General features: G+C 48.4%; 1 protein-coding gene and 1 long non-coding RNA gene across 7 annotated transcripts in view; one reads left to right on the top strand and one right to left on the bottom strand.

Moving 5' to 3' along the window:
• The window catches only part of SAMD11 (sterile alpha motif domain containing 11), a 324,237-nt gene that overhangs the window by 204,133 nt on the left and 105,369 nt on the right, over positions 1-14,735 (bottom strand). Inside the window, exon 1 of one of the 5 annotated variants that reach the window (XM_075906863.1) lies at positions 424-1,383. The exons of 1 other annotated variant lie outside the window; for it this stretch is intronic. In XM_075906863.1, coding sequence (XP_075762978.1) covers positions 424-1,213 — 790 coding nt within the window. In that variant the 5' untranslated portion in view covers positions 1,214-1,383. Of the gene's footprint in view, positions 1-423; positions 1,384-14,735 lie in introns of those variants that run through there. 3 more of the 5 variants (XM_075906862.1, XM_075906864.1, XM_075906865.1) reach the window with 3 other exon arrangements.
• Positions 524-8,246, top strand: LOC142819460 (uncharacterized). Of its 2 annotated transcripts, none has more exons than XR_012897378.1 (3): positions 524-661; positions 2,381-2,539; positions 4,391-8,246. It is a non-coding gene; the product is annotated as an uncharacterized LOC142819460 (long non-coding RNA). The 2 variants fall into 2 exon arrangements; XR_012897379.1 differs by having other exon boundaries at positions 2,381-5,239; positions 6,793-8,246.

The following is a 14,735-nucleotide window of genomic DNA, read 5'->3' as shown; positions in this document are numbered from 1 at the left end:
CTCCGTGTGGCTGTGTCAGCTGCAGAGAAAAGTGCCCCAACCTCGCCGAGTCCAACTCCCCCCCTTTACTCCGCAGCGATTTCTACGTGCAGGCGACAAGACCCAGCTCCCCCAACTTTCCTGATGGTTCAGCCTGTGCCCGCTTGGAAGGAAACTTCTTGAGCAGGGTGAACCCCCTCCCCCTCCCGGTCTCTCCTTTCCGTACTAGCCCCAACTCCCGTTCCTCTCGGGGATCGGGGGGGACAGGGCAGCGGGAGAGCGTGTCGCTAAAAGGAGGGGGCAGGTTGACAAGGGGACCCCTGTGCCAATGCTCATATGCAACACGCCTCCCCCTTTCAGCTGGACTGGCATTTTGGGGCGGGGGGCGTGCGCCGTGCCAAGCGGCACCCCCTCCCCAAGGGGCAATGTTAGCCACCCCCTCACCTTTGTGCCGGATGCTCCGCTTCCAATCCTTGGCGGTCTCCCTGCCGCTGACAAACTGGAACTCGTTGGGGGTGAGCCACTCTCCCCGGTACCGGATGGAGGGTCCCTTGCTGCCCTGGCATAACTTATGGATGTAGAGCAGCGCCTTGTTCTCGCCGCACTCCACCTCGATGCACGGCTCGCCGTTGTCAAAGAAGGGCTGGAAATCCGGGATGGAGGAGAAACGCTCCAGCATCAGGTCCTCGGGGAGGTGGTGAGGGGGGTGGTGCGGGTGGTGGGTCTCGGGGAAGCCCAGGTAGGCGCGGTGGTGGTGGGCAAAGATCTGGTCGTAAGCCGGAGGGTGGGGGGCCACCACCGGGATGGCCGCGGCCGCTAACGGGGCCAGATAGTCAGGTAAGGTCTCCATGGGCTGGTTAAAGGCAGCCAGGGCCATCTCCTCCCTGTCCAGTCGCTCCTTCTTGATCGCGGGCATGGTGCCGCGGCGCTCCGCGTGCGCCCTCGCCTCGCCACAGCACAGTGGCTCTGATGTCTCTCGTGCAACTTGCCCCCGCTCTGGCTGGAGTTGGGACGAAATGCGCCAGCAGTAGCAGCAGCAGCAGCAGCACCTTTGGCGCCCGGGCTCAGGAGGTGGCTGGTGGTATCCCCCGGAGGAGCCCGCTAGCCAATCTCCCCAGCGAGCTCCCCAGCCCAGCTGGCTGGGGTCCCTCTCCCACCCAAAGCCTAATGCACCCGCCAGCCGGGAGCCGTCCCGCTGCTCGCAGACCGGCCCCTCCGGACTCAGACCTGACATCTTGGAGAGGTCTCCGCTGCCGGAGACATTATTTTGGGTTAAAACACGTATCGATCCCCCCCTCCCCCACCTCTCCGATCGACCCACCTTCCTACCAAGGCTGGAGGGTTCCCGGCCACCCAGCCCCTGGCTCCTTGATTGGATGTATTTAATAGTGACAATTAACCCCCGCGCCCACTGCTCGCCCTCTTCCCTCCCTTCGCGCGCACAAATTGGACAGCGCTGTGGGTCCCACGCCTCCCTTCCCTTCCCCCAGCTCCCCACTAGTTTGACCAGGCAAGAGAAGTTTTTCGGGGCTACCTCGCTTCCCCCTCCAGCACCTTGGCCCCTGCCTTGGGCTTTATTAATGATTGGTCGTTATTAGTAGCGAGTCAACCCCCCTCCCCCCTTCTGGAAGAAGAATAGTAACAGACCAGAAGTGCCATAATCTAATATAATATATATTATACTGAGGTGCTGCCACTTCGCGGGGTATTCCCTCCCTAGGGCACTGCCCGCTGTTGGCTCGGGCTCCCCTCGGACAGAGGGAGAGGTTCTCAGAGTCACAGTGCCGTTCGGGACTCGGACCAAACAAGATTCCCCTTCGCCGCCGCTTCTCTAACTTGGCCCATTTAAACAGCACCGGCGCTTGCACTCACACACACACAAAGAAAAAAAAAAAAGCCAGCAGCCGGCAACGCGCGGGGGGTTCGCGACGGACGACAGCCTGGCTCCGCCGCCCCAAGCTTCGCGTTCGCCAGCCCAAAGGGGATGAGGGGGTAGGTTGCAAAACGCCTGGTGCCACCTTGGAAAGGCAACAGGCAGCCCTATGAATGAAGAGTGTGTGTGGAAATCCTCGGCGCACTTACTGTGTTAAAGGCGTGAAGGCAAGGGGGAAATGCACAACGCATAGTCATTTTACTCGAGATCTCTATCTCGAGGCACACACGGTCCAGTTTTGCACTTGTTCTTTTTAGAGACTCGATTGTGAAAATCTATATCCTGTAAAGGGAGGTCAGATCTTTCCTTCCCCGTGAGGCCAGGGGCAGGAGACTTAATATAAACTAACCTTCAACTGTGAGTCATGCTAAGTCACTCCAGGAGTTCTTTCACAACTTTGCAGGCTTGGGGAAAGAGCCACAGAAGATTATGACTGAGGACTAAGTAACTTGCTTGTGTCTTATCTAGGATGGAGCAGATTTTTTGGGGTGTAAAGGGGAGGGAGTGCGCTATAACAAGGAGCCTGGTGATGTGCTATGGTAGAAAGAGCCCATCAAGAGGATAAAAAAACCAGAAATGATCCATTTCCCGCATTCTACATGAAATATACCCAACAAGTCTTCCGAGGTAAGTAACAGAAGGGACAGCTCCTTGACCATTACAGTGTTCCCTGAGTGCTAGGGTAGCCCCAGATGAGGGACTGAAATGCTGCCCAGCTGATTAGCAAAGGACCCACAGCAGGCAATAGTGTTTCTGTTGGTGGTGCACAACCACACATGCCTTGGTGCACATAACAAAATGTATTCCACATATGGATGGAAAAAATAATGGGAACATTGCTCCTTAATAACACATCCTCTAAGATGTCTAACTTCATAGATACACTTATTTTTCAGGGGAGGAGGGAACAAGAGGCAATCCCAGACTAAATCTACTCTCTGTCAATGAGATGTATATTCATTGTTAGGGCAGTCAACCATCAGCAGAGTTAAGGGAGCTAAGTGGAGCAGTTCCTAATTAATAATCATTCTTTGCACTTGTTCTTTAATCTAAGGATCTCAAAGCACAACACAGACTTGGGTTATGTCCATTTAACAAATGGGAAAAACTGAAGCCCAAAGAGGTCAAGGCTCAGACTGTGAACCCCTTACTGGCACAAGGGAGCAATCTACTAGCACAAGTAATCAGTCCCACTGTAACTGCTCACCAGTGTGGTTAAGAAGGGTTCACATTCTGGCTTTATGTGATTTGCTCAACATCTCATGGGGGTATTTCTGCTCCTGTGCTCACAGTGAATAGTACCACGGTCTGTGGGAAATACCCTATAATCAATTGCTACTTCTGTAGAAAAAAAACACTCCACTTCATTAAACATTGCAGAATCTGTCCTATGGTGTCTCAATGGTAGAATCAGGAAGGGAACCCAGAAGTGCTAGGTCCTAGTTGCCTCTTGGAACTCTGTGGCCACAATCCTTGTTTATCCTGCAGTCAGTTCCCAAAGACGCAAACTCTGGAACAATTTTCACTTTTAGTTCATGAGGAATGCAGATTTACAGACCCCTCAACCTTCTCACCTAGGCTTTTATTGTCCTACCTCACTTCTTGGCTCTTACTTTCTCCAGGTGCGCCAAATAAATCTCTACTGCTAGTGTCACCAAACAAGTTAGGGACTGTCAGCTTGGAGGAAGCACTAGGAAAAACTGGTGTTTTCTATGAAACAACAGAAGAGCAGTTCAGAGTGGCAGTATGGTGGTGGGGGAGGGGGCGAGGGACAACCACATATTTTTTAGTACACACACTGTGGTGGAGCTCTCCAACAGGAAACTTACTCTTGCTCCCCTACAGTATATTCATGCCATGTAGACTCGGCCAATCTGGAATTGCAATTAGCACACGGCAATGCACTGAAACCACGTCTCCAAGAGTCCTCCAGGAGGAGTCACAGGAGACCAGTGGACACAGCTACCACCTCTTTGCAGCTCCCAGGCCCTGCTGACCTGCCCTGAATTCCCTGCATAACGGCACCATGTGTTGCCTTCCATCCACACAGCCGTGAGCAAACAGCTGTGATGAAGCCCTTCTTAGCTCTGAGACTTTTTATTTACCTTCAGAAAAAGACTGGCTTGCCTAGGGGGTTTCCCTGGTACTTATTAGCACCATGGCTTTTCATCTCTGGAGAACTGAATTCAAATGCGGGATTAGTCACTAGTGAAATGAATGTGTCAATCTCAGTTCTAGCCCCTATATGAAAAGACATCTATGGGCAGGTGGAAGAGCAGACATTGTTGCAGGCCATGAGTGAAGAACTTTGGTTGTGTTGTGTAGAGGCTCAGCAGGGCTTTGAGCTCTCACGCAGCCCTGAGGTGAACTGGCAGAACTGAGGGGAAATATGTTCTCCACATCCCCCCACGATACTTTAGTCTGTCTTATCAATTTATCACTGTCACAAGCACCATAATTTACTATTGACTCCTCCAGGTCTCCTCCCCAGCTCAACTAAAGCACAAAGAACATCTGCTGGAGTCCAAGTGCCCAAATGGCTGAGTTCAACATCGAGAAGCCTGTCACCATTCGCCTCTGCCCTATGGAAAGAATTCTCAGGGCTTAATGTAAAGAGATTCACTAGATCAGAAAGATATTGACAGATTCACACAGACCTAGAGCAACACAGAGACGCATGGACAAAGAAGGTGCAACATGCACATGCTAAAACTAAGAAGCTGGAAAATATGTGGAAGACTTGGAGTTAGATTCATCTCTGCTGGGGTGGAGATTCATTCTGTAACCCACAGGCTTTTGTGGAGGTGCAGGAAGGGGTTCGTTCTTGGAGGAGGGCAGGTAGTGTTTGAGGTCAGCTTTAAATGTACTGTGAGAGCTCCATAAGGACCTTACTGGCTGAGGCTGTGTGAGGATATACTGAATCCAGGAATCCTCTGGGTGCACCTTTCTGGGTAGTGCTGCAGTGAAGCAGAAGTTGTGGGTGCCTTGCCTTCCTGCAATCCCTACTCAGGAGGCTCTTGGGGGCACGGACTGTCTTTTTGTTCCATGTTTGTACGGCCCCTTGCACTGCAGCATCTTTGTCTATGACCACAATACAAATAATACTATATTTTCTATTGCCAGGATCCCTGCTTCCTGGAATGTATTGCTTAGGGCTGAATCAAGCCCAGGATTTTTTATTTCTCTCTCAGTTCAAAAGTGCCAGACAAATGCAATGTATTAGATGTATCATAGACCAAATTATGAGAAAAGAGGGTCTTGTGCCTAAAGCACAGAACTGGAGGCAAAGAGATCACTGACCGTCATTGTCTTCCAGCATGATCTTGGGTAAGTTATTTACATGCACAGGACCTCAGTTTTCCCATCTGTAAAATGGGGATAATGCTTTTCCTAGGTCAGCTGGTTATTATTATTTCTTTGCATTACAGTAGGTTTTGGAGTCTCCAGATGAGATCAGGGATCCATTGTGCTAAACCCTGCACACACACACACAAAGGCCAATTCTACATTAAATCCAGAAGGTAGGGTTAACATATGCAACTCCAACTACATAAATAACATAACTGGAGTCAGCATACTTTAAACTGAGCTTGGTGCCGTCTTCACCATGGGAGGTTGATGGAGCAAATGCTCCCATCGACTTCCCTTACTCTTCGCAACTGCAAGGAGTAATGGTGCTGACCGGAGGCACCCTCAGTGTTTGATTTAGTGGGTCTTAACTAGACCCACTAAACTGAATGCCAGAAGATCGATCTCCAACATTCAAGTATAGCCGTGGCCACAGAGACACACAGCCACTGACAATAGGGGGAAAGAGGAAACAGAAGCACAGAGGAATCAGTGACATGCCTGAATTCACAAATTAAGTTAGTGGGAAGGCTGAGAGTAAAACCCAAATCACTCAAATCTAATCATTCCTATATTTCTTATATAGCATTTGTCATCACACCTGAAAGTGCCTCCCAATCTGCAGTGTATTGAGCCTCACCATGCCTCTGTGAGATATGGTAGTGCTATGTCCCCACTGCATACAAGGGGAAAGCCCAGGATCACATAGGATGACTATGGCAGAGCAAGGAATTGCATCCCAGGAGAGTGCCCTAATCACTGGGCCACATTATCTCTCCAAAGGGAGTTGTGATGCTGACATCATTAGTGATGGTGAAGTGCTCTGAGGCCTTTGCATGGGAAGTACTGGAGAAAGGCAAAGTATTATAACCATTATCCATCTTTACCCCTGGAGGTGTGACTCAAAGAGATATCAACACCTTCCCTCCTTCATTCCTCTCCCCACACCGCCTCCGTACAGTTATCTTGGCAGGGGCACAGCAGCGATGGGAAGCATATGCTGTCCCTGAAACATGCGATTGAATGGCCCGGCGTTTACTGAAAGACGGGAGCAAGACCCATGTGATAACCATGACACCACTTCCTGAGCCAATCAAGTGCCTGCCTGCTCCAGAGGCCATCAGGCAGTCTAACAGCCAAGAGGTTGGGCTATTTATCTTTTGTTCCACGCCAAGTATAGCCCTGCCATGTGATGCTCTGTGTTCATGGCAGCATCTGAGCAGCCCAGAGTGCTGCTGGCGTCACACTCAGTGGGATGGGTGCTAGAGCTAATGTTAGCCTCAGGCCATACTGCTTCATTAGGGGAGATATTCTGACAGACAGGCAGCAAGAGCAGCAGCAGGCAGAGCCCAGGTGGGACTTCTGGGGTTGGGGGTGTGGAGGCATTGAGGAGGGTTCTACTGTCCTTCCCCACTTATCCCTTTTTGACCCAATGGAGAGAGCGGCCAGTCTTCCACACCCATTTACAGGGATGCAAAAGAATCCTTGGTAGATGCCAATAAGCCTTTTTCCTTCCCTGTTTTCTGAAACAGGGCCAATGCCGACGACGTGAGGTTACTGCACCACGCTGAACTGCTATCCTGCAAACGCCCCCGCCTAACCCACACTTCCCTCTGTGCAATTCACAGGCTTCCCGGAGAACACCCTGGTACAGTCAGCATGTGTGGCACAAGGAGATCTCTCCTCATCAAGCTCTCTTCACACAACACCTCCTCCAAATTCATCTTCTCTGGAAAAGTCATCTGTAAGCCAGGAGACTTAACCTAAAGACTAGGCACTCCCAGCTCTGAGAGAAAGAAGCGAGGGAGGGTGGCCAGTGATTTATGTGAAAGCAGTAGAGGTTCTCTCTCAACTATCTGCTCCCTCCCTCTAAGTATCCACTAACTCCCTTTGCAGGGCATTCATTCCCCTCCCCCCCCCCCCCCCCCGGATAGTTTGCATTAGCATTTACTGGGTATACTGACCTGTGTCTACAGCTTTGAGAACCTTGCATGGCATTACACATGCCACACACCACGAATTCCACACTTGCAGCACCAGAAGGTGGGGGGAAGGGGGATATTCACAGAGCCTTATCTTTGAAGAGTGCCACAGGTGGGCAGACACTATCAGACAAGAGGGCTGATTCTCCTCTCTTGCATGCCAATTTAAATCAAGGATAATTCCACCCATCTGCCAGAGCTGGGGGGATGGACGACAGAATCACACCCAAGGTCTCTATCTCAGAAAGGTTAGCATCAAAGGACATGATCCTGAATCCATTACAACCTCCACTGACTTCAACAGAAGTAGGAGTGGACCCCAAGTTTACTGCATCAATCAGCAAGAGAAAAGCCACCAAATGACACTTACCAATCAATCCACCCAAATGTTCCTTCTCAGCCAAGCTCTTTGGGTATGTCTACACTACAGCACTAATTCGAACTAACTTAGATGATTCAAACTAAGCTAATTCGAATTAGCGCATCTAGACTTAAAAACTAGTTCGAATTAGCATTTTGCTAATTCGAACTAGCATGTCCACACTGAGTGGAACCTGAACCGAAGTTAAGGATGGCCGGAAGCAGTGCCGGCAGGGCATCAGGTTAGGACTTAGAGCGTGGAGCTGCTGTCTCAGGCTAGCCGAGGGCTGTGCTTAAAGGGACCCAACCCCTACCCCGGACAGACAGTTCTCAGGGCTTCCCCGCTTGCAAAGCAGTCCTGGCTTGGAGTGCCCTGAGTGCCCACACTCGGCACATCATAGCACTCGGCCTTCAGCCCGGCTGCACTTGCCATCCGGAGGGGGGGGGGTCAATCAAGAGGCTTCAGGAGAGCTTCCACCCCAAGGAGCCCGCAGAGCCACCCCAGTCCTCCCCATCGGGGTCTCGTACCCCATTCCTCCCTCACCTTCCACTTACCCCTCCCTAGCCCCCCTTCCTGATGTACAAAATAAAGGACACGTGTGTTCAAAAATAGAAACTCTCTTTATTGAACAAAACTCGGAGAGACTGGGAAAAGGAGGTGGGAGAGGGAAAGAGAGAGGGTGGGAGAGGGGAGGGCAACTACAATATCAGGGGTTTGGAACAGGTCCCATATGAAGAGAGGCTAAAGAGACTGGGACTTTTCAGTTTAGAAAATAGAAGACTGAGGGGGGATATGATAGAGGTCTATAAAAGCATGACTGGTGTGGAGAGGGTGCATAAAGAAAAGTTCTTCATTAGTTCCCATAATAGAAGGACTAAAGGACACCAAATGAAATGAATAGGTAGCAGGCTTCAAACTAACAACAGAAAGTTCTTCTTCGCAAAGCAAATAGTCAACCTGTGGAACTCCTTGCTGCAGGAGGCTGTGAAGGCTAGAACGATAACATAGTTTAAAGAGAAGTGAGATAAAGTCATGGAGGTTGGGTCCATGAAGTGCTATTAGCCAGGGGGTAGAAATGGTGTCCCTGGCCTCTGTTTGTGGAAGGCTGGAGATGGATGGCACGAGACAAATGGCTTGGTCATTGTCTTCAGTCCATCCCCTCCAGGGTACCTAGTGTTGGCCGCTGTTGACAGACGGGCTATTGGGCTAGATGGACCTTTGGTCTGACCCAGTATGGCCATTCTAAGCTCAGGGCTCAAGGTCGGGGGTCTCACTGGACCACCTTGATTTTCATGCCAACCTGCTCCTGGGTGGCCAGGCTGGCAGCTGTCCTGCCCTAGATGGCCACTTTCCTGTGCCTACTGCAGAGGTCGTGGATGAGGTCCACGATCTCCGCACTAGACCAGGCGGGCGCCCGCCTCTTGCAGCCCCGGGCAGGCTCCTGGGAGCCGCCAGCCTGGTCCCGGGAAGAGGCGGAGGGCTGCGTAGCAGTGGGTGGCTGGCTCGAGCCATGCCAGGTGCAGGGTCTGCAGGCTGGGTGCTGGCAGGCTTGCACCTGGCACGGGCACCGTAGCCAGCCCATGCCCCTTTAAGGGGTCCGGGGCCGGGAGAGGGGCAGAAGAGTTTCCCTGGTGGTGCCCAGAGTGGCCACCAGGGAAAGCTGGGGAGGGCTAGCCTCCCACTAGTTTGAATTAAGTGGCTACACAGCCCTTAATTCGAACTAGTTAATTCGAACTAGGCGTTAGTCCTCGTAGAATGAGGTTTACCTAGTTCGAATTAAGCACACCGCTAGTTCGAATTAAGTTCAAACTAGTGGTTTGCATGTATAGCACCTATCAAAGTTAATTCAAACTAACATCTGTTAGTTCGAATTAACTTTGTAGTGTAGACATACCCTTTGAGAGCAAGGATCTTGGCCATATTATAAGTTATCTGTGCAATGTAAAAGACTTTTATAACAGACACCAGTGGAATATAAGTAGCCCCATATTACAGCCAACACTACACTTTTCATTGTCTCTAAACAACCTCTCTTGTTGAAAGAGCTTTCTCCTCTACATGGCCACTCCCTGTACTTTATTCTGCTTCTTCAACTCTCTTCCTCTTCTCAGATCTCATCCTAAAATGAATCTTTTCTCCCTGGCCAGTGGCGTTTTCTCTATGTTGTTTGTTAATAGCTCTGTAACTGTACTGAGACACCCGAGATTTCAAAGTGAAAAAAAGACTGCTTGGCTGCGTCTAGATTGGCATGATTTTGCGGAAATACTTTTAACGGAAAAGTTTTTCCTTTAAAAGTGTTTCCACAAAAGCGCGTCTAGATTGGCATGGATGCTTTTGCACAAAAAGTGCTATTGAGCAAAAGCATCTGTAGCCAGTCTAGACACGATTTTGCGCAAGAAAGCCCCGATTGCCATTTTAGCCATCGGGCTTTTTTGCGCAAAACAGTTCTTCCCTGTCTACACTGGCCCTCTTGCTCAAGAGGGCTTTTTCCCAAGTGGGAGCGTGAAAGTATTTGCACAAGAAGCATTGATTTTGTACATTACAAAGTCAGTGCTCTTGCACAAATTCAAGCGGCCAGTGTAGACAGCTGGCAAATTTTTGTGCAAAAGCGACCACTTTTGCGCAAAATCTTGCCAGTCTAGACGCAGCCCTTGTTTCCTTCTTCTTCCAATGCTCACCCTTTTACTACGTAAATTTGTGCCATTACAGAGAGAGGAAACCGCATTGTGTCAAAAGAATGTAGCAGAAATGGTCACAACATCTGAAGCTGGAGTCTGTCCCAACATTTGTAGTTCATTCTACGTTACCCCCACTTTTCCTTCCTTCCCTTCTAAAATCATGGTAACAACATTATAACTGAATAAACAGGCAGCTGTGCATAGCTGCAAGCTATTGCCAGGACTGGGCAACCCAAACTGATTGAATATCAGTAAGAAGATAATATTAAATATCCTGTCTGAACATCCACTTAGTGTCATAAAAGGACAAGTCATGACACTCATCTTAACACACACACATTCTTTGACACACACAGATACACATACAAACACACACACTCATAAAAGAACAAGTCATGGTATCTTTGTTAACACACAGTCTCACACACACGACATGCTCAGTAGTCTTGTCTAGACAAGGATAAAAAGTGTGTTGTTAGACCATGTTAATTAGCACACTGCAAATCTCACGAGGGAATCAGAGTGTAGACATGGTACAGTGCTTTAAATAGGTGCAAAACTGGTCAAATTAAAGTCTGGGGGGAGCATAACCTGACTAGGTTAGCACATGTTCAAGGACACAGATTGGTCTACTGCAGACTTTTCAAACATGTTGCTTTGAGCTAACATATTCTAACAACACACCATTAAATCCTATTGCTGGTCTATACTGTTTTTGTACTGCTTATAAGTACGGAAGTTTATAAACTGATATTTTTAGAGTGATACAATCTCTAGTAGTTATGGGAATAAGCTATACTGATCAATGCAGCTTTATACCACTATAACTGCATGCACTCTAGAAAATTGTATAACCCTTACTATATCCATTTCTAAACCAATATGGTTATAGCAGTACGAAATACATTTGTGATTTGTCCCCTAACTGAGACAAGGCCACAGACTCACAGACATTCTCTTCTATATATTATTTTGGGTCTGCACATCCTAAACTCAAAACTCTGGTCACCTGAAGAAGTGGGCTGTGCCCACGAAAGCTCATGATACCATCTACATGTTTTGTCAGTCTATAAAGTGCTACCAGACCATTTGTTGTTTTTTTCTGTACAGACTAACTCAGCTGCCCCCTGAAGCTTTCTTGTATATATGTACATGTATACTACATTCAGACAGTCACAAGGATACATATGCAGACACTGTCAAACACACACACACACAAAGAGTCACATACAAACACATGTGAATGCACATGCATACTCTCATGCAGAAGGCACTTGCAACAAGAGTGAAGGTTCGGGGAAAATGAGGATATAAGGTTATCCTTAGTGTGAGTCTCCTTATTCCACCAGTGCCTGTTAAAAAAGTCTTTCATGTCACACAAACAACTTGTAATGTGACCATATTATTTGCTCTCCAAAACCAAACTTGTACACACACAACCACACCTACTCACATGCATTCATTCACACATCCAAGGTTTGGCATAAGGGGTGATCCTATTTAGTTATGGTTTGTTTTTCTTTTTCTTTTAAATCTTACTTTCCCAGAAGAGAGATTCGTTCAAGTAAACCTGTTGCCATGGCTACTGTGCAATGAAGAGCTTTAATCAAACAAAACTCAGATATGCTGTAAGAAAAGAATAACAAAACACCACAAAATAAAAGGAATTTCCAAAAATATGTAAACAGGCATTTAAACATTTGAACTTCTGGTCACAATTATCTGAATTGTGTGTGTTTCAGAGAGAGACAGAGAGAGGTGTTTTATAACTACAAGTTGAACCTCTCTAGTCCAGCACACTGGTCCAGCAATATCCGTGGTCCGGCATAATTTTAGTTAACTGGATGTTCCCTTATCATGGGTGTGGCCAAGTTTCCTACAGTCCCATAAAGTTTGTTTACAGCCATGAGTCCTGGCTTTCAGTGTTCTATGCTGTCGTTTAGCTCTAATTTACCCCATGGCTACGTCTACACTGGCATGAATTTCCGAACTTCCTTTAACGGAAAAGTTTTCCGTTAAAAGAATTTTCGGAAAAGTGAGTCTAGATTGGCAGGATGCTTTTCCGCAAAAGCACTTTTTGCGGAAAAGTGTCCATGGCCAATCTAGATGTGGTTTTCCCCAAAAAAGCCCCGATCGCCTTTTTCACGATCGGGGCTTTTTTGCAGAAAACAGTACTATGCTGTCTACACTGGCCCTTTTGCGCAAAAGTCTTTCAGAAAAAGACTTTTGCCCAAACGGGAGCAGCATAGTTTTTCCGGAAAAGCACTGATGATTTTACATGATATCGTCAGTGCTCTTCCGGAAATTCAAGCGGCCAGTGTAGACAGCTGGCAAGTTTTTCCGGAAAAGCAGATGATTTTCCGGAAAAACTTACCAGTCTAGACACAGCCCATATGTCTTCTAAGAGTCCAGTAAACAGCGGAAGTGTTGGTGAGGCTGCTAGACAATATTGACCTCCCCGGTTCAGCAAATTCTCTGATTCGACACCTGTCAGGTCCGAAGGGTGCCAGACTAGAGAGGTTCAACCTGTAGTTAACATAACTTCTATTTGCTTTTTAAAAAATCTATAAAACTTTTAACTATTCTGCATTGTGGCCTTTTAAATATCAACTTTTTTAGTGTTATATTTGCTGGCTTTTTTCTCCCTGTTGCTTTCTTTACTTTATGATATGTCTACACTTTAATTCAAGGTGTAATTGTAATGCAGGTTATCTAGTTTGCATAGCTAACAACAGCTGTGAAGATGCAGCAGCATGGACCCAGCATGGCCTATCGACTCAAGTTTTTATCTAGGGTCCCTGGTGGGCTTGTACTTAGGCAGCTAGATAGCTTGTGCTGAAGTCCCTGCATCTGCACTGCTACTGTTATCCATTCTAGCTATATTAAAACTAGCAGAGATCTGCCTATCTGCACTACAATTACACCTCAAATTACAATGTAGTTGTTCCTTTAATCAGCTGCCAGGTTCAGAGGATAGCCGATGTGACATGGAATCAGTGCTTGACTTTCCAGGGTACAGTACTAGGGCAAACTGGGGTGGAAAGGCAAAAGAAAAAGCCCTTAATGTAGTCTTAGTCGACGCTCATTGTGTGTATGTTGATGTTCGTGAAGATTTGTGTCTGTCTGTGCGAGTGTATAGCCTCCTCATTACTGTTCGCATATTAATGTGCATGCACCTCATCAGAGCATTTATTAAGAGAAATGTCTAGCAGTTAGAGGGAGAGCAGCAATCTCTTCAGTGAGGCTTTTATACTGTCACCATGGCATCTGAGTGCCTTGGAAGTGGCAGTCAACAACCCAGAGTCCTATTCCTCACTATTCTGCCTCATTGTGAGACTATGAGCCAGTCACGTAGCTTCCCGGGGCCTCAGACCTGTAAAATGGGGATAACATTTCCTTACCTCACAAGGGTTCTGTGAGGTGCATCATTACATGCTTGCAAAGTGCTTCGGGATCCCTGCAAAGAGCAGGGAAGAGTACAGAGATGGGCTCTGTGTCGTCAGCAGACATCTAAACAGTACAGGTAAAAATACCCAGACTAGCTCTGATCAAACCGCCACGCTAAAACCAATCATAGCTGTGGTAGCGCAAGTGGCAGGATCATATTCAGTAAGGATGGGAGCGTATAGTTGGTTACATGATTAAGCCCGGGCTCATCAATTAATCCTAATGGTTACATGCACCCCCCCCCTCCCCTTTTGCTGCTTCTGTATCAGAGACGGGGGAGGCGGACAGTGAGAGCTGGGGCCTGCGGGGAGTCGGCTTTTCAGCTGGCTCCCCATGTGTGCAGATTCCCACAGAGCTGCTACCCTTTACCCCCGCTGCCTCCCACAGAGCTACTACTGCCTACCCCCGCTGCCTCCCACAGAGGCAGCAAGGTGGCGGGGGGGGGGGGGAGGGAGGCAAGAGCTGGTGCTTGGGGAGAGCCAGTTTTCAAGAGCTGGTGTTTGGGGCAAGCTGGCTCCCTGCACGTACTGGCTCCCACAGAGCTGCGGGTTCCCCTGTGCTGCTGCCTCTGTATGAGAGTCAGAAGCCAGTGGTGCGGGCGGTTGGGGAGCCAGTGCCAGCACCGGCTCCCGCCTGTCCCCCGGCATGTAAACGAGTAACTGCTAAAAATTTCAGCGGTTACACGTTTACACAAATACACGTTTGTTAACATCCCTAATATTCAAACCAGCTTGCCCATCCCACTGCTGCAGCTACGCTTCTGCCTTTAGCATGTGAACTTGCTTGCTCAGTTACACCTTCCAGCTCTGGTGTAGACAGACCCTTAGAAAGACTTAGACGTCAACGGCACATTGCCTGTTTGCAATGGAGCAAACCGTTACACTGTGGCTGTGTCTAGACTGGCCAGTTTTTCCGGAAAATCAGCCGCTTTTCCGGAAAAACTTGCCAGCTGTCTACACTGGCCACTTGAATTTCTGCAAAAGCACTGACTTCCTACTGTAAGAAAT

This window comes from Pelodiscus sinensis, chromosome 23, assembly GCF_049634645.1.
Source record: "Pelodiscus sinensis isolate JC-2024 chromosome 23, ASM4963464v1, whole genome shotgun sequence".
NCBI classification, from domain to species: Eukaryota; Metazoa; Chordata; order Testudines; family Trionychidae; genus Pelodiscus; species Pelodiscus sinensis.
This window is presented reverse-complemented; position numbering and strand designations above follow the sequence as displayed.